This window comes from Denticeps clupeoides, chromosome 11 (genome assembly GCF_900700375.1).
Source record: "Denticeps clupeoides chromosome 11, fDenClu1.1, whole genome shotgun sequence".
Lineage (NCBI taxonomy): Eukaryota > Metazoa > Chordata > Actinopteri > Clupeiformes > Denticipitidae > Denticeps > Denticeps clupeoides.
The window spans coordinates 12,526,259-12,547,587 of record NC_041717.1 but is presented as its reverse complement, the minus strand read 5'-3'; the positions used below and the strand labels follow the sequence as shown (position 1 = coordinate 12,547,587).

At 44.2% G+C, this 21,329-nt stretch overlaps 1 protein-coding gene across 3 annotated transcripts in view; it reads left to right on the top strand.

Annotated features, from left to right (window-relative positions):
- The window catches only part of pdlim2 (PDZ and LIM domain 2 (mystique)), a 37,166-nt gene that overhangs the window by 940 nt on the left and 14,897 nt on the right, over positions 1-21,329 (top strand). For 2 of the 3 annotated variants that reach the window (XM_028996538.1, XM_028996535.1), the window contains exons 2-6: positions 7,236-7,368; positions 9,501-9,652; positions 14,077-14,146; positions 15,107-15,258; positions 17,155-17,224. In XM_028996538.1, the coding sequence (XP_028852371.1) occupies positions 7,273-7,368; positions 9,501-9,652; positions 14,077-14,146; positions 15,107-15,258; positions 17,155-17,224 (540 nt within the window). In that variant the 5' untranslated portion in view covers positions 7,236-7,272. Of the gene's footprint in view, positions 1-331; positions 434-7,235; positions 7,369-9,500; positions 9,653-14,076; positions 14,147-15,106; positions 15,259-17,154; positions 17,225-21,329 lie in introns of those variants that run through there. The other variant, XM_028996537.1, reaches the window with a different exon arrangement.

Sequence of the window (21,329 nt, the reverse complement as noted above, 5' to 3'; positions counted from 1 at the left end):
GTTTACTGATGTAGCATCGAGGAAGGAGTCTTGGGTTCAAACTAGCTCCACGTTGTCCTCACAAATAAGTCTCCCTGACTCACAGCTCTTTAAATAGCTGTTTGTGTGGAAAGGTGTGGTCTTGGGAAAGATGATGGAGATGATGATGATGATGATGGTGATGTACGTTGAAACCCGGCTTTTGACCGTTGCTCTACTGCCGTACCTTTCCATTGTGCCGCTCTGCCTTTCACAGGCCGGCACGTTCTCTCACGTCCACCCACCTCTTTTATTTCCAATTGTGTGAGCGCTTCCTGATGCGTCCTACACTCTGCTGATCGGGCAGTCCGGCGCTGGCCGTGGGCCGGACGCCCTTCTGCCCTGTTGTTGCCCAGCGCTGGTCATAGTTCTCAGTTTGTTGCGTCTTTCCTACTGGACTTCAGGGGAAAAGCAGGTCTGTTTCTCTTCATGAGCGGATTAATGAATTATAATTTTTTTTTCGCATAACAGCCCTATTGAGAAACATCTTTCATCTCGCGTCTCTGCTGGAGGACGTGGTAGGGACCTGGTCCGGGGGGACCTCTCTTCTCTAAACGAGAAGTTTCTCGTCAGTGGTCTTGGTTTATGTAAAAACGATGGCAACCTCGAGGCAGCGTGTGATTACTGTTGGCCACCTCTGATTTCACCCTGAGTTAGTGGGTGGAGGGTGCAGAGTCTCGTCTCCCCGCTCCGCGTGACCTCGCGGCGGCTCATCCTGGTGTTTGCTGTAGCGTGTGTAGGAGCCCCGGAAGGAGGACGTGTGGAGGATGTGGTCAGGTTGCCTGATGTCGGGGGGCGGCCTCTGCTCGCATGGCTTGGCAGGTCTGCAGATGATTGGTGGATGAAATGGCTGCAGTTAACCAGTGTGGGTGAAGTGTGTGCAGTTGAAACTGAATCTAAAAACACTTGCGGCTGCCATTAGGACACAAAATGCTTAAACGTGACATTTATGGAGTGAAGAACATTTTGAATTTAGAATTTAAATTGAATGGTTTAGAAGCATTTTGCCACAATAATCACATATCTGGCAACACTGCTTATGCACATGTGACGTCTAGAATGAGAAAGTGTTAAATGCCATTTTAAATGTAATTAATGAAAACATCCTTAAAGTGTCATGGGGATCAGAAAGAATGGGGCTCATACAGTCATCATCCCTATTTGACAACGCACAGGTTACCAAAAAACGCTGCAGTCTTCACTTCACCCATCGTGAATAATCACATCAGTATGAAGGCCAACCTCATTAATTGCAAAACAGCGGAAAATATATACTCATGTTTTGTCATGTACCCAACACTAGTTCCTTTGTCTTGTTTCCTCTATTTATGGCTTTGTTGTCTGTCACCTTAGAGATTGATGGGAAGCCTGACAGCTCAGGCAATGGTTTTGGGAATGTGAAAAATGTTATTCCAGGCTATTAATGGGGAGTGAACTGGCCGTGGCATTTCTCACTGTGCTCAGAGGGTGTGTTTTGTTCTGGAAGGTGGCACCAGCTAGGTGGGACCTTGAATTTGGAGAAGGCATGAGAACATCACTGGTCCGAATCCTTTATCCATCTTTGCTCCAAACCATTGAAAATAACTAAAGCTGAGTTCAGTTTTCTATAAAAACCAAATGGACTAAATTCCTTTGGTTATTATAGAGCATTTCATATTCCATACCTACGCACCACACCTCCGAACCTTGACGTGTGTCTCACTTTTCCAATTGTACGTCCATCTATAATTCCAACCAGCTCTAGTAGCTTTTCATATGCTATGAACAATATTCCCTCCATATTTATGGCCTTGGCCACTATTCTCTAACAAGTGAATCTTCCATCCACCCATCCGATTCTAGTAGATAGCTACAGTACAGTTCAAAACTATAGGGTCATTTAGAAAAGCACTTGTTTTTGATAGAAAACAATAGTTTTGTTCGTGAAAATAGTATAATGTCCAGTCCGGACATTGTTGATGTTGTAAATGACTCTGGTAGCTGAAAATGGCTGTTAATGGTGGAATATTGCCCTAAATGTAGAGAGACACTTTATCGGCAACAATTGGAATGCTGTCTTCACTAAAGCCAGTCACTTTAAACACTTATCTATTATTAGAAAGCCTTTTTTTGCAGTGTTCTTAATATAAAACTGTTAAACAGACTAAAGAAGCAATAGAACTGATCTTCTAGTCAGTTGAGTTCCTGGTACTTCAGCAAATGTGGGTTCAGCCACATCATTATTTCTAATCTCCGCTAAACTATTTTTTTTTTTAGAAATTGTTGTATTCCTTCTATATTAGTGGAACTGGAACTCCTGTTTATGGCCTTTGGGTTTTGATCCAGTTAGTGACTGTAGTCCTGGTGTTCCAGGAAAAAGAGAAACCACCACACAGCCGTAATGAGGACAAAGGTTAGTGTTCGAAATGCACACTTGGGTCAGAAATGGCGTGTGGGTCTGTGTCAAGAGCCTCCCCTCCCTAGACCAGAACCCAGTAAATCTCCCCAAAAACCTTCAGAGAGAGGAGTGTCTCTCTGATCCATAATTACAGTATGGGGTGACTTGGGGCTGAAGGGTGTGCGTGCATGTGTGCGTAACTGTGATTGAAAGCAAGTGAATGACTGTGTGTAATCTTGCAGTATTTACCTCAGCTAAACTGCGCATAATTTGCCCAGCTTGTCACGGCAGGTCTAGCCAACGTTCCCGAAATCCCGTTTCGACCTTTAAAGTCAATTGGGTGAAATTAAAGAAGAATGGCACGAAAGCGGTAAACAAGCTGGTTTGTTGTCATTCTCACGTTACCTGTGCATTACGTCACTGAGCCATTCTCTCTCGCCCTCGGTCATTGGCCCACGCCCGTAATCCACCGGCATCATCCTGCACCCACGCTGCTACAGAGGGCTTTTCAGAGTGGACTGTCTGCTGCCATTGCTAGGAGGACCCCCCCCCCAAAAAACACAGACCTTTTGACACTGCTTATGGGGTGGGGTTTCTGGCCTCACAAGAGCTTAGCTGAGCTGCAATGCTTCCATTCTCCTTGGCATGCCTTTGGGCACCGTGCCGTCAATGGTGCATTTAGGCATGTGGTCCATTGGGCGAAACCCACTGGCACTGACTCTTGTCCTCCTGCCCAGTTTCATTGCGGCTATAAGTGGTGTCTAAATCGGGCCCCTGGAAGCCCCTCAGAGCCTCTCCACATCTCCACACCACCTCAGCTCCGCCAGAGCCAGGCGGCTTTGGGAGGCTGAGGTCACCAGAAACAGCATGAAGACATGAGGGCACGTCTTTGAGGGTGTAAAATGGCTTAAGCGAGGCTCAGTTGAAGCTGCTGTGCTGATTTCTCATGACTGTGTGGATTTCTCTGGCTCAGAATTTTGATCCGGTCCCACACAATTGAAAACTGAGGTGTTTTACATGCAATACTGCAAACTAACTGCTGTTTATGTGCGACCTTTGACTTCTGTGACCTGAAGTAGAGATACACAGTGAAGTTTTATGGAAGAATACAGTGTCAATCAGTTGAGAAAAATGTTGTCAAGCCTTCCAATGTGGGTAAAGGGTTCTAAAGGGTAAGCAAAATAATTTTTGTGTAAAATATGAAACAATCTGAAGATTCTGTCACTGAGACAGCAGTATGAGAAACACGCCTGGGAGGATATCTTTTTTTTTTTTATATATATAAGTTGTGGTTTTGTTGTCTTTCAAATATTCATCATAGATTTTTTGTTCTCCCACCCCTTTTCCACAGTGTGGAAAATGCTGTTAATATATTGTGGAAAAAATAAGAGGCATGTCTGATGATTTTGTTTTATTGCAGAACATGCCTGACATCTACAAAAAAAAAAAAAACAACAAAACTTTGCAGAGGGAAAAACGAAAGGAGGATTTTTTTTTTTTTTTTTTGTGGATCATGCAAGGATTTGACTGGAATTTCAAGTTATTCGGACTTACATTATGCTTACTCACCACTGGCACGTGATGCCGAGGTGTATCGGATTGTTTTGTTTTCCTTTGAATGAGCGAGCCACATGTCAATTGATACTGCGCATACCTTTTCCAACCAGTTTGGCGGCTTCATGTTTGAAATTCTTCCTTGTGAAGCCTGTATATTGTGTGACCAATTGTTGCTTGGCAACCACGGAGCCAAAACAATGCAGCTTTCATATTGTGCTCATATAAACCAGTTTTTACGACCCATTGTTTATCATTTACAGAATTGCATTAGTCACACTAACCCACACTTTTTTTTTTTTTTTGTCACATGTCCAGTTTCAAACTTACTAACACGCGGATTAACATTTAAGACAGGTTGTAATTTTTTTACGGTTCATTTTGTATGTTGAAGCATTTATGTTGAATCATTATGGAGGGTTCATAGCAGTTCTACATGCCAATATTGCACAGTGTAGAGTGACCTGGAGGATATTATTGGAATTATACAGTTTAACTAGTATCTGTTGCAATTGTTCAAAGATTGCAAGTCTTTTTATGCACATTAAATACTATTGGTTTTCACTCCAACTACTGAAATTTATCTCCAAATGAGTCTTCTGACTCAACCTAAGCATTAACTTTTAGCTTTGGAGTGTGTTGCAGATGAGTTTTCAGAGCCCAAGTTAAAGTGGTGTTAACCACATTGCTTTAACCCCAGGCATTTTTTTTGCCCAGATTTTGGCTTTTTAGCATAGTGTAGAGTGAGGTTGCTGGCTTAGGCTCTCAGATGACATCATGAGCGTCGTTCTTATAGTTGGAGATTGCATATGGAGTTTGTGGCCACATTAAGAAGTTCTTTTCGCCCAGATTTCCTCTCCCACAACCTCAGGAACCTGGCTTACACGTTGAACTTCATCACTGGTTACTGTTTGTTCCTTTGGTGACTGAGGAGTGCTTGAGGCTGATTACATATTGGCTGGTAAAATTTGGCCAATTTTAGAACTACAGCGATCAACAATATCTATCACTTTGACAATCAGGGATTAGTTTTTCCAAAATGAGTGATTGCTTTAGTCCTAGATGAGTTCTTTTAATGTGTGGCCCTTGATTTGAAACATTCACCCCTTTTCAAGACCTGTATTTACTCGTGAAATTATGAGCTTGATATTTTGTTTGTTTCCTTTCATGCGAAGCCAGTGCATGAAACTGAAATACTTCATAAGCCAGAACCCAGAATTAAACATTTTCATTAGGCTCTGGTGACGCAAGTACATGCAGTTTTTCCCCTTACAACCATAAACTACCACCTCCAACGCCCTCGTGCCAGTGGGGATAATGGACATTTTTTATGGTTCTATGGGCAGTTTGATTAGAAAGCATGTTTTCACTGTGGTGTGATGATAATGGGACCAGGGGGAGACGCTCCATTGGTGTATTGGACTAATTGAAGTTCCAAATGACTGGGAACCGTGGTATGCATTTTGTTTTTTTCCGCGATTACGTAAAGGGACGACAACAAAAGCCACAGCAGCGGCCAGCAATGTGGTCTGCCCAATATTTCTTATGGCCACACCAGTTATGACCCTAGTGAAGGGGGCGCCTGTTAGCCCCACTAATTGCCCTGAATGTGCTAATGATGGGGGCGGCTTTTAGGTCTGAGTCCCAAACACTCGTGGAATGCAGCGACAGCCATGTTGCACGCGAGAGTGTGCGTGCTTTGAAATGTCCCAGATTACAAACGGCTTGCATGAGCAAATCCCTCTCCCGTCCTGAGATCCTCGTAAATGAATTACACGAGCAAATTTGCAGCTAGATGGATGGGATCATTAAGTCCAGCGTTAAGAGCTCTTCAAAAAGTTATGCCACTATCACTAGATACACTATTGATTTTTAACTACAAACCAGATGTTCTGGCCGCAAATGTGATTTGCCAAATGGTACCAAGGTTCATGTATGGACTTCTGCAGAGATAAGCAGACAAGAGGCTCATGTGAATACGGCTGCTAATCTTATCTTTTCTTTTCAAAGAGCAAGTTGTTGTTCTGTCTTGAGAGGTATTTATGGCCTTATTTATTAAACCCAGGAACGTATGTGCAGAATCATTAATGTGACTTTGCTCTGGCTGCTGAGTTTGACGCTCTTGATCCAGTCTGGACTAGAATGCCAACTTTTCTAAGAGAAAGTGAAACTCCAAAGCTCCCAAGAGACCAACTTTGACAAAAGGCCACACAGAAATTCAGTGTGGTTGGTTGAATTCGTGTTAACGGCTGCAGTTGCAACGTCACAAAGTGTCTTATAATTATGCTCCGGATTGAGCACCACATCATTGCCAATAATGGTCTCCTCTCGTCAATGTATAGCAGCAGTCAGATGTAGCTGAAGGTGTTGGTCCATTCTCAGGTGAGGGGCGCAGATGTGCAGCCTCCTGGTGGCCGACTCGCAGGCTGCCTATGGTCGAGTCGGCACTGGCGCTCGGTCAGTCTGAGCCGTTCCTTCGCCGCAACCTGTCAGTCCCCGGTAACACGTGCTAATGGGGAACACCGCACGCACGCTCCCCACCACACGCACAGCCGCGCTTGCGGGCCGAGGGCATTCCCTCTCCACGGAGCGCATTGCGAACGCTCAGGCATTCGTTCTAAACCCTGTTAACTCGCCAGTTGGAAGTTGGAAGAGGCTGTGGCTTTTGAAAGAGCCGAGCGATGTCAGTCATGTGCCCGTAGGTCTGGAATTCCTTCCGTTTCTGATTCGAGCTGCAGTGAAGGTACAGAATGCAGCCGATGGCACTCTTCACCTTGAAAACATGACATGGTTTTTTTAAACGTTTGCTTAACGTCAAGTAAGTCTTTGTGAATCCTTGTAAAATGTGAATCTTTATTTTTATTTATTATTGTTTAGATTAGCAAAGAAAATTATGATTATTCTTCAACTAACTATGATAAATCATGAGAAGAATGAAAGATTTGGTTTAAGTCAAACAATTAGTTGTATTTAACTGTTACGGATGGTGTAGCTTTAAGATAATGATGACATAATATTTACAAATGCATTCATGTTTTCTCTGTAGCTGTACTCAAATATAAGTTTTCTGTTCCAACTTCCGTCAGTAGACTTTCAGATCACATGCTCGGAGTCACATGACACATTTTCCCAGGTCACTGGTCCTAGTGAATAAGGGAAAAGCGTCAGGTAGCTCGAAGCAAATGCTGCGGAATCACCACACAGTATTTGATCGAAGATGCAGTTAGATTAATCATGCAAAAGGTTCTTACAAGACATGTTTGTTTTTGTTTTTTTTTTTTCCCAGGCTTCCATAGGGATTTGGGACAGAGACCTGCAGTCTCATGATGTCACTGACAGTGAACCTAATGGGCCCGTCCCCCTGGGGCTTCAGAATATCTGGTGGGAGGGACTTCAAGAAGGCCATAACAGTTTCCAAGGTGACAAGTGTGTGTGTGCATATGTGTATATATAATATTTCTCAATTATATTTCTTTTTGTCCTATAACATAAAGAATCCTGTCTTGTTGTCCAGAATCTGTTTACGTCTGTTACCTGTTGACCAGACCGGTTTTTGAGAGGAAGCCGTCGATTATGAAAGGGAACCGCTGAAAACCTGACCTTTTGTTGTTTTTTTTTTTATAAAGAATTCTTACATTCTTTCAAGAAACAGGAAAACTGGAAGTCTGTGTGCGCAGAAAGGAAGACCATTACCAAAGAGTTCCCCACACACACACAAACAAACGTGTTAAGGAAGAAGGGCGTGGGTCCTCTGCCAGCCCAATCAGTGGACACATCCTGACCCTTAAAGCTATAAATCAGACCCCTGTTACTGCAGCGACCGTTCCAATGCAAACTATTTCCATTATGTTACCCGTCGAGCATCCAAAACAGACCAAAGCCATTGAAGGTGGTGCCTAAATCTCCTTGTTAGGAAATGAATGCATTTCACTGCCAAATAGATAACATCTGAATGTTTTGGCTGACGCTTATATCATTGTTCTGGCTCTACAGGGGTGTTCTGGGCACCCAAACAGCCCCCCAAAAAATGCTTTGCCACTGTAGTCTAAATAAAGGCCCTGCTTCCCTTGTTAAATTCTCTGTATCACTGGTATCCTCTCATTTATTTAAACCACATCACGAATGCAGAGGGAAGAACCCATTTTAAATGACTTCATGCTGGCCTGAAGAGATCTGAGTCAGAATGCTGCCGTAAAAGATTAAATATATGTATTTAATTTGCTATCTGGACAAAACACCAAGGGCTCTGCATTGAGGATGCAGGAGACATTTTTTTTTCTATCTATTGTCTTCTTTTCTTGAAACACGTTATTTGTTTTATAGCATAATTCCTCATGAATAGGGAACAAGCTGGCACTGGTGTTTGGTCCGGGGTGAGCACAGGCCTGTGGCTATGCTAGCCGCCCGATGCAGGGCTGAATGGGAACCAGCAGGCCCCTGTCCTTCCCACCACTCCAAAGCAGTAGGAGCTTGGCACCGATGCCAGTCCGATGCCCACATTTTTCCATTCTTTCAATCCTCTCATTCTGGTTTTTGGTTTGTGTGTTTTTCATTCATTTTCTTTCTCCTTTTCATTATCTTTTTGTTCTTTCTGTTCTTTTAATCTATTTTTGCTGTACGTTTTCCCACAATGTGTTTTTTAATTTGTTGTATTTCTATGTCTCTTTCTCCAACAATTGGCGCACTCCCTTTTGAAATGAGCTGTAAAAATCTAGTGGGCCACCTGTAGATCGGTACAAAAAGATATGTTTCTGGTCATGATGGGAGTGTAGCAATGGTTCCAGGGCCTCACTAAACGGGTGATGAGCCTGAAGATCAGCGCAGCTCGACACCTGTAGCAGATTCTTCCCTCCTCTGTGCAGAGAAGGAAAAACAGCGGCCTTAGTTTGTGGGAAACGAGGCGCGGCCTGATCGGAATGGGCACGCACCATTGTGGGTCGCCACGGCAACAGTTAATTGCCACTCGAATGGGCACATGGACGTGGGCACCTCTTTGAGGCGCGCTGAGGAAAAAAAAAACCCTGTTGCCCCTTCGTCTTGGGGGTGACCTGCCATGTTTGAACGCGGCCCTTGGGGCTGAATGCGTGTTTGTGTGCACTGAGCTGCCCTTTGTCTGACTTCTGGCCTTGACGTTCGGCTGTAAAGCTTCTATTATGCCCTCCCTCAGTTGCATTTGCAGCCCCATTGACAGCTAATGGGCCTACTTCCTCACACGAGAGCTCTTTAAAGTGTCTGTGTGCACATGTGGAAGTTTGTGTTTGTTTGTGGGTGTGTTTGCATAATTGCATTTACATTTGGCCTTCTGAACCAATGCTAAAGAGTCCGCTGTGGACAGGGGAGCTGAGGAACCTTCCCAATGATTGACTCGTCCCCTCTCTGAACGGCTGATTAATCCCTGGGCATGACTGTCTCTGTCTTTGTTGAAGTTCCTGTATGTCCACAGCTATTCGTTTGGCACTATTCTGGGATAATTAGCTGGCCACAGGATGAAATAGTCTATTTCCCCATTGAATTAAGCATTTCTACATTTTCTTTTTTTTAATCACTGTAGGTGAACAGTGAGAGCAAAGCTGAGAAGGCCGACCTGCAGCCTGGAGACATCATTGTGGAGATCAATGGGGAGAACACTGCAGATATGCTCAACGTGGAGGCGCAGAACAAGATCAAGAACTCCCAGACCCAGCTGCAGCTGCTGGTGGACAGGTAGGACAAAAGGCCGACATCCTGGGAAAGTACACAGATGATATTATTTATTTTTCTTTAGCATAATTGGTTGAGTCAGTTGATGTCACATCACATGACACCTATACACAAGTAAAGTGTATGTGAGGTGAAATTCTTGCCATTCAAAATCTACATAAATCTATAAAAAATATCTTTATATATGCACAGCAGCTTCCTTGAATATGATCAGTTTTACTTTGCGAAACAGCTGATGTGGTTGATGTCTGGAGGCTTTTGACCCCCGCTTACACCATTCATGGGCTGCTCTGTTCTGGTGTACTCAGCAGAACATGGCAGTTTATCTCTGTCTGCTTCTCAGTAGCATTCAGTTTGCAGAATTGGATTTTCCCCATCAATCTGCACTGACCCTTTCATCCCTCTTTTTTTTTTTTCATTACAAATTGATTGTTTCTCTTTTTAATTTTGTCTGGTTGCACCTTAACACGCCTGTTCAGCCCCTGATCAGTCATAGTCTGCAACCTCTTTTGTTTCTTCCTCTCTCCTATCCACCCCTCCATTACTTCCTACTCTTCCCTCCTTATTTTCCCCTCTTTGTGTTTTAATGCCTGAACACATCCCAGCTTCCTACAGTAAAAATGGCTCCAATGAGTCAGTTCTGTGAAAGAGAACTGCCCACGGAACACAATTTTGTTCTGTTTTTTGTTCGCCGGGTGTCCCATTTGTAGCTGGGGTGTTTCTGTTAGGCAAGCCCTTTTTTTTTTTAAAATTAGCAGTTCTGTCACTCCTTTTATTAGTGAAAGGAAATTATCAACATGCCTCCACCAGCCTGCTGTTTTTCCCTGTTGCACCCTTACCATCTACAAATTAGCATTTGCAAACAAACTCTCCACACACACACACACACACACACACACACTGAATGCACCATGTCTATGTGAGTGGATTTTTCCCTGCTGAACTCATGTCTCCTTCCAGGCCAGAAACAACACGGCGTCTCCCCTCCCTGGACAATGGCACTCTGTAGATCTTCCAGCTGCCCTCCCCACTCCACAGCTTTCTGTGTGTCTTTTCATTGCTAGCCATGTCGTGTTTTGAACTTGGGGTTTTTTAAGTCCTCGCCTCTTGATGTGTCATGTCCTCCCAGTCAACCTCGACCAGAGCATTAACACAGGTTCTGCAACTAGTCATACTTTTGATCAGAAGTGTCGAAACTAGCATTCACAGAATTAGTATTTTCGCAGAATGTTTTATACATAAACTTGTTCGTATAGGATAATGCATCTTAGATTAAATGAAATAAATGACTAAAAAAATTCACTTTAAAATTGTTCCCTTTAAAAAGGATTGTAAGAGAGAACATGGATGTTCTGAAGCAAGGAATCGTGTAGACTGATCAGCTCATAATGCTGCAGCCGACGTCCAATTTTTCTCCTCAAGCGCTTCTCAGCATCGGTCGCACAGTCGGCTTTCCACCCCCCTGTCGTCCACCGGAGCACATTTAGTCTCTGGGCTTCCAGCTGTTCCCGTTTCACGGCCTTTCATGTCACTGCGCCTTGTGGGATGACCTCATTATTCAGAAGCCGGCATGGATGGCAGTGCGGCGTTGAGCGCATTTCCAGATGCCGCCATATGCTTTGTTTAAGTGAAGAATGCGGAGTGTGAGCGCTCTGTGGCAAATTACCGCTAAAGACAGGAATTTTCAACGTGCTCACCATATATGGTTTATTCTCATGAAATACAAAACGAGCGTGTTGTCCAGACTTTGAGAAATGAATGTATAGAAACAAGAAAGGTTCATTGCTGACCACCCAGCCCCTTTTTGGTATTAATTCTTATATATACCAAGTGGAAACAAAGTTAAAGTTAAAAATGAACCAAAAACTCCAACATGTTTCAGAAATCATAGTTCAGCTTTTTTCATCATCTACCTACCATTGTTTTCAAAAACTGTATATCTTTGCATAAATGTTGCATATTTAAAAAGTGTAAATTACACAATGCTCAAATTTGTGACCCAGTGACATATATTCCGCTCAGTGGTATTTATTATAACAACCTCCATCATCAAGAAATCAAAATACTTGAAAATGTCCCTCGTCTCACTTCATAATCATCAAGTACCCTCGGTCTTCATGACAACCCTATATTAGCCCCGTCTTCCTCACGTAGGGCGCTCTCTCCCACCCATTAGCTGGCATGTCTCCTCCCCCCGTCACAGCATAACCACAACAGTCTGGGGTGAAGCCACAAATGTTGTCCTTTCCCCTACCAGACTTCTATGGCTTAATAGATTTACAACCCGCTGCCGCCGTGCGGCGTCCTGGGTGGTGGGCAGGTCTGCACGGAGCTGGGCTTGCCATGCCCACGGGTGTTGGGCTGGCACCCTTACACATCAGCATTATGTTGCCTAGGTGTCTATTGTGTGTGCGGAGCAACATAAGCTTGTTTTGAAGTTCTTTGCCCGTATCTCAATCATCCACCTGGCTTTGGAAGATGATGGATTGAGGTTTATGACGACCGAGTGCGTATGTGTGCTTGTGCGTGTAGTTCTGTGTCACATTCTCGGTTCCAGGCAGTCCGTTCATGCCGACTGGCTTGCACTCTTGGACGGCCACTCCATTATTTAGACTTTATTTCCTATTGTTCCGCCTGGTTGCGTCTTTCTCATTGCCCGTTCAGCCTGGTGCAACCCATGATGTAATGCTGGCAACTGTGTGCTGTTGCTCAGTGACCCAAAATGTCTGAATGGCTGAACAACAAGTGTTTTCCAGGGGTTTGGCTTCTATGCATTCTTCTGAATTATTTAACTGAAGAAATAAATAAATAAACATCACTTCATCAGGTTACAGTGCAACCTGGCAGTAGGTGAGATGCTTGAGGCTGCAAGGTGGACCTAATGTTTTAGAAGCAGGGAATCTGAATGCTAGACAGCAGGATGTTCCTGGTCTGGATGTTTCAGGACCTATCAAGGTGGTTCAAGAAGGGGTAAAAACATTTTACCATCAGCAGGGATCAGAGCCACTGCCCTATGTACATGGTTTCTGGGTCTGTGTGTGTTTGTGGAAGGAATGAGTTTGAGGTGGGAAGAGATTGGTTTGAGATCTCAATTAAGCATATGTGGGATGTGGTGGAAAGGTTAGGTCCATTGAATCACAATGTCTCATCTGGAAGGACTTTTGAGTGGATCAGAACTATTTTGACTATTTGTCAGGTGGTTATGGCTAATGTGGATGATCGGTGTAAATCTTGTCCATATACTATTAACAGTATAAAGTACATTTAGAAACAGATTTATGTCTGCTTTGTTGTTCCAACACCCCTAACCCAGTCATCCATCAATCCATCCTCTGGCTCTACATAAAGTTGGATGTTGAAAGACCACACAAGGAGGACGTGGTGAAATGCCCTGAGGATTTTTCCTCTTTTACCTTCATCCCGTGCAGTGCATTAGATAATGAGCCACACACAGTCAATTCATGCGCAGTGTAATCATCTTCATGCTTCTCCAGAGCTTCTGTAGCACTGGGAGCCATGAGGCTGCTGCAGCTCCGCCAGCTCTGCTCTGGTGTTGAACGTTTTCTCAGGGATTAGATGCAGCCCCTCATTATTGGAAACATCCTATGGAAGGGATCCCCATGCATTTCTGTGGGAATTGTGCCCCCAGTTTTCAAGATCGCTGGAGGTGACTTTCCAGACAATTTGGTGCAGGCATCCTGGACCTTCCTGTAAGCCCCATTAGCAGCGGTTCCAGCCTGGGATCTGTTCCTGCCGAGCATTCACCACCTCGAAGCTTTCCTACTGCAAATGTCTCAGCCTGTTATTACTGGCACACACTGTGTGTTTTCCTGCTCGTTCCCCATAAGAATGGGTTCACAAAAAATGCCTCATTAAAATAAGAAGGAAGAAGATTGGAGAGATCAGTTGAAGTCCCTGACTGTTCTCTCTCTCTCTCTCTCTCTCTCTCGCTCTCTCTGAAACTTGATGTGGTCTTCAGCTCCCAGCCTGGTGTTAATTTCGTCACAGCTCCTTGATTTGAGGACTATTCTAATGCTGGAGTGCTCGAGTCTGAATCCTCCGGCCAACACACACCCCTTCACACAAAATGCACCTCTGTGGTTCGCCAGCATCCCTTCAGGTTTACTGGCAGCATGACCTGAGTTTGCTGAATCGGGCCCTTGTGTAGCACGTCCTGGCCAAAAAAAAAAAGAGAGAGCGAGTGAGAGACAGAGAGCTTTGTTGCTCTTATACTAATGCCAGGCAGATAAACTGTCTGCATGGCATGATTCAGATCAGCAGATGTGGTTTAAAAGCTTTGACTGGATTCATACTGGAAATCGCACGACACATTTATAAATTATTTTAACGTTAATTTACAGTATAATGCAGAGTTAAACGTGTACATAAAGTTATTATGGCTGACTGATTTGCTTTCTGTTCTTCAGGCCTGATCCTCCCAGCCCTGGTCAGACTAATGGTATCACCACCCCTGACCAACTGCTCGGACGATTCCAGGTTAGTGTTTGATTTAACTTATTTCGATGGTTTGCTCTTTAACATCATAAGAACTTTTATAACTAATCTGCATTAGATCTATTAATTAAAGGCAGAGTGCTATTTTGCATGATGTTTCATTTCTTAGTTCTTGTTCAACTCAACACTGTTCATGCATTTTTGGCTGAAGACCTTAAAAGTTCGAAGTGCTTTTCTTCCACAAAGCCACCTTTGCAGGATTTTAAATCATTCTCAGAATGATATAAATATGACCGCCGGTTGCCTTCACTTGATCTCCCCAGAAGATGTCCTCATGTGCAGATCTGTCTCCGAAAGTTCTGTTTTCAATTCTCTGAACAGCTTTTACGTTATTGAGGAACAGGCCTATCTCCTTATCTGAGATTTACTGAAGGTCAAGTCCAGTAGAAATGAGGGGGCCTGGGATGATTTTTTTTGGTATATCCACTCTCAGCCCTTGCCATACATCTTTGACTATGTGGTGATGGGAAGTGAAGAATGCTGTAAATCAAAGTGAAAGCCCTGCCTTTTTATTGGCCAGAAGGGATGCGCCTGGGTTTTCTTTTTAAATGCGAAGAGCAGCCCCGGGCTGAAAGCTGAAAGTTTTGATGTACTCTCTTAGCTCAGGTGAACGGTTACCAGGCTTAAGTAAAGATTAAGATACTATGAGTGGCTTGAGATTTATTATGAATGCATCATATACCTTAACATTCCAGGAGTGGCTTACTCTTGTAATCTTTGTGTCTATAGTAGTATTTTATATATTCTAATATAATTTTTCTGTATAATACTGTATTCTGTATAACCCACTTTAAAATGTATTTTATAAACGTAACATGGTATAATGTGAGTTGCTGTGGTGCTAAGTCAATCCGATTGGTTACAATTATTGGTGACTACTTTTTAAGAATGGTTGGTTGAAAGTGATTCCCAGTCATTGTTGCTGGTCTCCCATGGCTCTAGGAGGCTGTACAGGTAAGCCGAGACGAGAATCAGAACTACAGAGAATATTCCCTCTCCAGTCCGGCATCGCTGTCCCCTGGACCCTATTCTCCTGAGCCCCTGCTGAGCCCTTACCAGAAAACCGAAAGCATCACCCCAACCAGTGCCAAAAGGTAACGCATCATTCATGCGCTCAACACATTCACGTGTTAAGCTGTGGCCAAGTTCAGGGAGGAACGTCAATGGAACTGCATTGTTTGAATAATGAATGCCCTCATATTAATTACCGTTTGGTGGGATTAATAATTTGAATAATTTTATATTGTACAAGGAGGAATGACCCCATGGTGAAAGCGCTTTTTATCAGTTGAGAAGGTTAGACATTAAAATAAAGAGAAATGTGTTCGTTCATTTTGACCAATGAGATACGCAAAGTTTCGGAACACACCGGTTCGTGCTGCAGACACGCTCGCTTCCCGTTACTCAGTCGCCCTTGCAAATGCAAAGCCATGATCAGAATCTGCTTACGATGAAATAAAAAGTACTTAAGAAATGTTAATCTCCCAACACTCTTCTAATAATGACTTTTTAACAATGCTGCCAATCTGCAAATTTCTTTTTTTTTTTTTTTTTTTTTTTTTTCTAGTTGAACATTTACATATTGGAACATCACAATGCAAATGTAGTAAATCCACATTATGTGTAAGTGCTTTCATTTTGAGGAGACAAATAAAGAGTTTTTCCAGACACTGCTTCAACAGGTATGCACCTGTTGATATTCAGATTTAGCTGTAGTTCAAATGGAGTGTCTGCTATTCAAAGGGCCAGTCGGGTCAAAATGTTGTCAATTTTCCTTTATCTAAGGGGGTCTGAGCAGCTCTCGCTGCGAGATAAGAGGCGTCGTTGGTAAGTACAAGATGAGCCAGTTTAGGACCTGAACCGGAGGGAGATTCTGCTCAGGCTCTTAAGTGCTCGTTCCAGTCGAGAGAGATTTCAGGGTGAACAAGTATGGCATTTTAACGTGCAGACCTAAGGGGCCAAGGGAGCCTAAATGGGTAACAAAGGCCATGCATTGGATTTCCCTCTCCTGTTCCTCCCCATTCACTTGAACAGAGGAAGAGGCGAGCCGAAGCAGAGCCCTGAGCCGCCCGTCTCGAGGGAATCCCGCCGAGCCGATTTTGAAGGTCACAGTTCAGACTGTGTAAATGCAGATGAATCGGCACCCTGTCTGCTATGGGATCCCCACTTCCCTCCCGCTCTCTCCTGGCTCGTTGCTGGAGTAATTAGACCTTTTTGGAAAGCTTTGAAGTGCATTCCAGGTGTCAGGGCTGATTTGGGTTGATTTTTTTTTTTTTTCGGATTATCCTGACTGGTATGGAGTAGCACCACTTCACTGATAATTGCAGGCTGTCAGTCAACCCAGGGATGGTACCCATTCAGTTGTGTTGCAAATTGTTCCCAAATGGACTTAACAAATGATCTCATAAAAAATTGCATATATTGCATAAATCTGAAAGGCCTCTTACTGGCTATAGTGATTTGCTGACACTGTAATGCAAAGTCTGTATTTTTTTTATTGTTGTTTATAATTCATTCAAATCAAAGGCAACATATTAAAGTGAGGAAAATCATTCCACTGTAAATTCTGTTAACAAATGATTGTTCCCTATCTGAGATAAACTGGTGGAAAAGTCTGGTGGAAATGTGGTGAATATATAAACATGTACATTGCAGACATATAAAATGTGCTCATTGGTAAATTTTGCAGAAAAGCTGTGATGACAAAAAGTCAAGCTGAATTTTCTGTTCATTGTTGTGATTGCAACATCACAGAATCCTGTCAGGATTTTTTTTTTGGTGGGATTTCACCTGAATGTGCGTAACAATTATAAAGTGCCTTTAATCCATATACAACATTTCCACTTACGTTAGGAATTTAAAAATAAATGCAAATCACTTTGGTAGACATGATTGACCATTAAAGTCTGTTTTAAATGAGCTGTGCTTTCAGAGACTATGTTTTTATATATAAGGAGAGTGCATAAATGATCCCTTTGTCTGTCTTGCAGCCTTCAGCTGCGGTCTTGGTCCCTAGAAGAGAAGACCGCCAGTCACAGGCTCTCCCGACCCCTCTCTCAGGTAGGCGAAATACCTCATTAGCAAAGTCTTGAGATGATGCCCTTCATCAGGTTCCTCGTTTTCTCTCAAGTGTTTTTTCCACAGAGTGCATCCGATTACCACCATACTGGAACAATTGAGCCTGTTGTTCCTGTTCTTTTTCTGCTTTTTTGATGTAGTCTTTCCCAGTAATTGCTCTGAATAACTAAGCATGACCACGCCGATACACAAATTGGAACATTTAACCTGTGATTTATTGTTCTTTCATGGGAGGACAGAGTTCCAGCTTCCATATATAATTCAAATGAAGAGTTGTGACTCATTCTGATATTTTCATTGAGGGCGGGGCTTATGCACTGCTAAAGGCCACTTCCGAAAGCTGGCAATCGGTTTTGGGACTCGAATGGAAGTGGTTTGCTTAAATATCACCGTGAGCGAGACGATTATTAGCTCACTGCCGAACAATGGACGTGACCTTTAGTGGTTCATTAAGGAAGGGGGGTCATTAATTCTTGGGCTGAAACAGTTAACTATGGGGTTCGAGGGAAGTCTGCAAATTTCTGCTCGGGTTTGACGTGCTTATTTTGTGTTCCCGAAACGAGGGGAGGGAAAAAAAACCGAGAGGGGTATGAAAACCACTGCAAAAGTTGGGTAAACTAAAACAGAGGCAGTTCTGTGGGAAAATTCATCATGAGTTATTTAAGTTATGCGGAGCCAGCCGTGTCTCAGAAGGCTGTGCGAGACTGGGGGAAAACATGCGAGCCCTTTCGGAGATGTAAGGACACAAAATGACATTCCAGCCATGTTGCAGGGGCTGTGGATGTTACATAAATATAAGCCCGATGACCTGCATGCTGACTCGTCACCCCCGAGGGACACATGACTTTTTCGGAATGCTTGAAAATGATCTACGGTCTCACTTGATCGGTGCCTGTCCTGACCGTCCGAGTGAGATGGATCATTGCTTCCAGATGGTTCCCATCATGGTTGAGCCATCACCCTTCTTTCCTTCTTATGCAAGAGGCCAGGGGTGAGCAGACGACAAGCCCCCTTTTACACCTCATGTACTGGTCACTTTGTAATTGCTGGCCATGTTTTGTGAGCCTTTGCCTGCTGACAGACGTAATTAACCTGTGGTTCATCCACTCTGCACCCTGCGGTGCTTTGCATTTGCGTACCAGGCCCATTCCAGAGCTGTGCAGAGAGCCGTGGCACAGTGGCTCACAGCTCCTGAGCATTCCCTTTTTCCCTTTGCTGTTGTTTAATATGGCTGCTTTTACGTTTCCCAAATCCACGGAACCTCACCACAACAGCAAATATGCTCCTTTTTTTAAAATGGAAAAACAATTCCAGAAATGGAACTCGACGAAACATAATCACGCTTCCTCCAGAAAATTAAATTACGGCTGTTATTCTACTGTCGCTTTGCAAGATTGAAAGGTCTGAAAGTGCCTGGATGGAATGAAATGCGCTCGGGGTCAGAGAGGAAGAGAGGGAAGAAAGAGAGATGTTTGTAGACTGACTGAAGGAAAGACGACCCACTCAGTGTTCACATAAATCTCCCCTCCCGATTAGCTGAGAGGTTTACAGACGGGTCAGCAATTATTTTGGTGTGATGTTCCCAGTCGGTATCCAGTGGTTGTGTGTTATGCCCTCGGGAGTGTAAGGCCTAGGCGTGTTCGCACCAGAGGCTTGTCTCGTCTTGCCCAGGCACTGACTGCTTCTATTAAATATTAACATCAGCCAGTTCCCTTGGGCTTTATTAATAATACTGAAACATAGTATTGTTCTTAAGGTGGTACGTTCAAAGTAGCTTCCAATTATGCGGTCATGGCTGAACCATATTATATTATGTCAAATCATCATTCATCATTCATTTGGCACCAGTCATTTTAGTTAAATTTGCTTGTCCGAATTTGGTGTTCGATTTGTTGATCAAAAAATGCCCCAAGACCATAAAAAGCATTGAGATCCACAGTACATGTTGTCTTTCACATGTGGCCCTTTCCACTGACCTTACATGTTTGTGGTGTTTGTGAAGTTAAAAGGGTCGAAGGGAGCCGGAGACCTTAGTCCATTTATTTCTGCCCTGGCACATAGTTATGGAGGAATTTTTAAAGATCCACTCACCCCTCATTTCTCTTCCCAGAGTAGATTCCCTGTTATCACTCACTCATCCTCTTTGGGGAATACTTGCATTTTTGTGCTGTTAAGTTTGCTATAAGCACTGAACTAATTCAGGGTTTATGTGGTTTAAGTGGATTACATCCACTAGTCTTCTTTGAAGGGGTAGGAAACAGTAATTCAGCACAACAGGGTGAGCAATTGGGAGTAGAGTTGGTGATGACCCCAATCACTGTAGGCACTGATCTGGTGAAATGCATGTAAGTTAGTAGATAATCACCTTCACTGACTAGATCTCAGCTGGTTTTGGAGTGATGTCTGGAGTGGCAGCATCTCCGCAACTATCACACTGCGCCTCCAGCAGAGTTTAGGTGCCCCGTGGTGACCAACAACTTGCTCCTTTTACTATTTACTCTTTTTGTGGTGTGGTAGGTGCTGGAGATCCAGGTCCTTCTTGCCAGCAGAGGCAAGCTCTGGCAGTTGCTCGTATTCAGGTGTTCACGGGGTTAAAATGGTTTCGGAATAGTAATCAGCGTGTTTTACGTTGACTGAGTGGCGAACTCTGCGGTTTCCGGTGGAACGTGCTCCCCGTTCCTGCTACTGTCAGGTGTTGTGTGGTTTATGGCCAGAAGGAGCTTCTGGATGAGAGGGGGCTTTGGAACTTTTTGGCCGAGAGCCCTTGCCCCCCTGTCTCCGCCTTTCTCCTGTGGAGGACTGCGGGACCAAATGCACAAACACTGCCACTAGTGACAGAGGGTCTTTGACGAAGCCTATATGCTCATAGCTTATATACACAGGGGGACATGTTTCTCTGAGACATGGACATAATCTCGGCACTTAGACAGACACTCACTTTCTCTCCTCTTTTTTTTTATTTTTTTTATCTTATGTTGTGTTACTGGCACGATCTCAGTCATTCCCAGTATGGGGTGTTGGTTGAAGGGCTCGATTCTCCTAATAGAGCCCCCTGTCCTCCAGCCACTCCCACAGCCGCATATCAGGTGATCGTCTCGGCGCTGAAGTGCCCAGAAGGCTTTTCCACTCTTCAACCTGGCACTCACAGCTCCGGCACACAGAGGGAACTGCTCCATGACTTGTGTCCACAAATAGGGCCACTATTAGGGGGGGGTGTTGGATATCCTGAGAAAGGGGCCGTGGACAATGGCTGCTCTGACAACGGTGGCTCGGGAAGGCTGGTGTTGCCTTTCGCCGTGGCCAAAGGGACAGGCCTGACCTTCTCGGTGTGAGTAGTGCAACATGTGGATGGTACTGATGGTCGCTGGGGGAAGGCTTTATGGTGGGGGGTAATTTAACGGCCCCACCACCCGCGTTGCCCCAGAACCGGAGCCTTGCACAGGGCACCCTATTGTCCTTTCTTCTGCTGGGAGCCCTGAGCTCCCGCTCTTCTGGGCCAGGGGGAATATGTGGTGACAGCACCACACATCTCATCCACACACACCATTCAGAAGGGTCGGGTTTCTTCCAAAATCCAGTACAGTGGGGTCTTGAGATCCACTGCCAGCGTCATCACGGGAGGGAGATTTCTCCCTTCGCTGTTTTGGAAGAGGCAGTAAGCACTTGATGTTTCACAGACCGGTGAAACTGTATCCTCCATAAAGAACGATTTCTCTTCCACATGCAGTCTTCCGGCAAGAGCAAATGTGCGGTTTTAAATCCCTTTTCCATCCTTGTACAGCAACATGGACACAGGTAGAATTTCCCACGCTTTTTCTGTTCTGATAACTCAATAAAGCCTTTAAAGCTCCTATTTTCCCATTTTCTCCTTGTTCCCCTGCCTCCTTACCCTCCTATCTTGTATCTTGCATTAGCTTTGACCCATTTTTTATGGTTCGACAACATGACTACCCCTCTGCGAGGGAACGGCCCACGCTGTCAAAACACCTTCAGGATTCAGCAGAGGAACCCGTCTGTTTAGAATATCAGGAAATGATCGCATCGGCTTCCCTGCCACGGCAGGACCAGAAAGCAGCCCAGCCCAAAG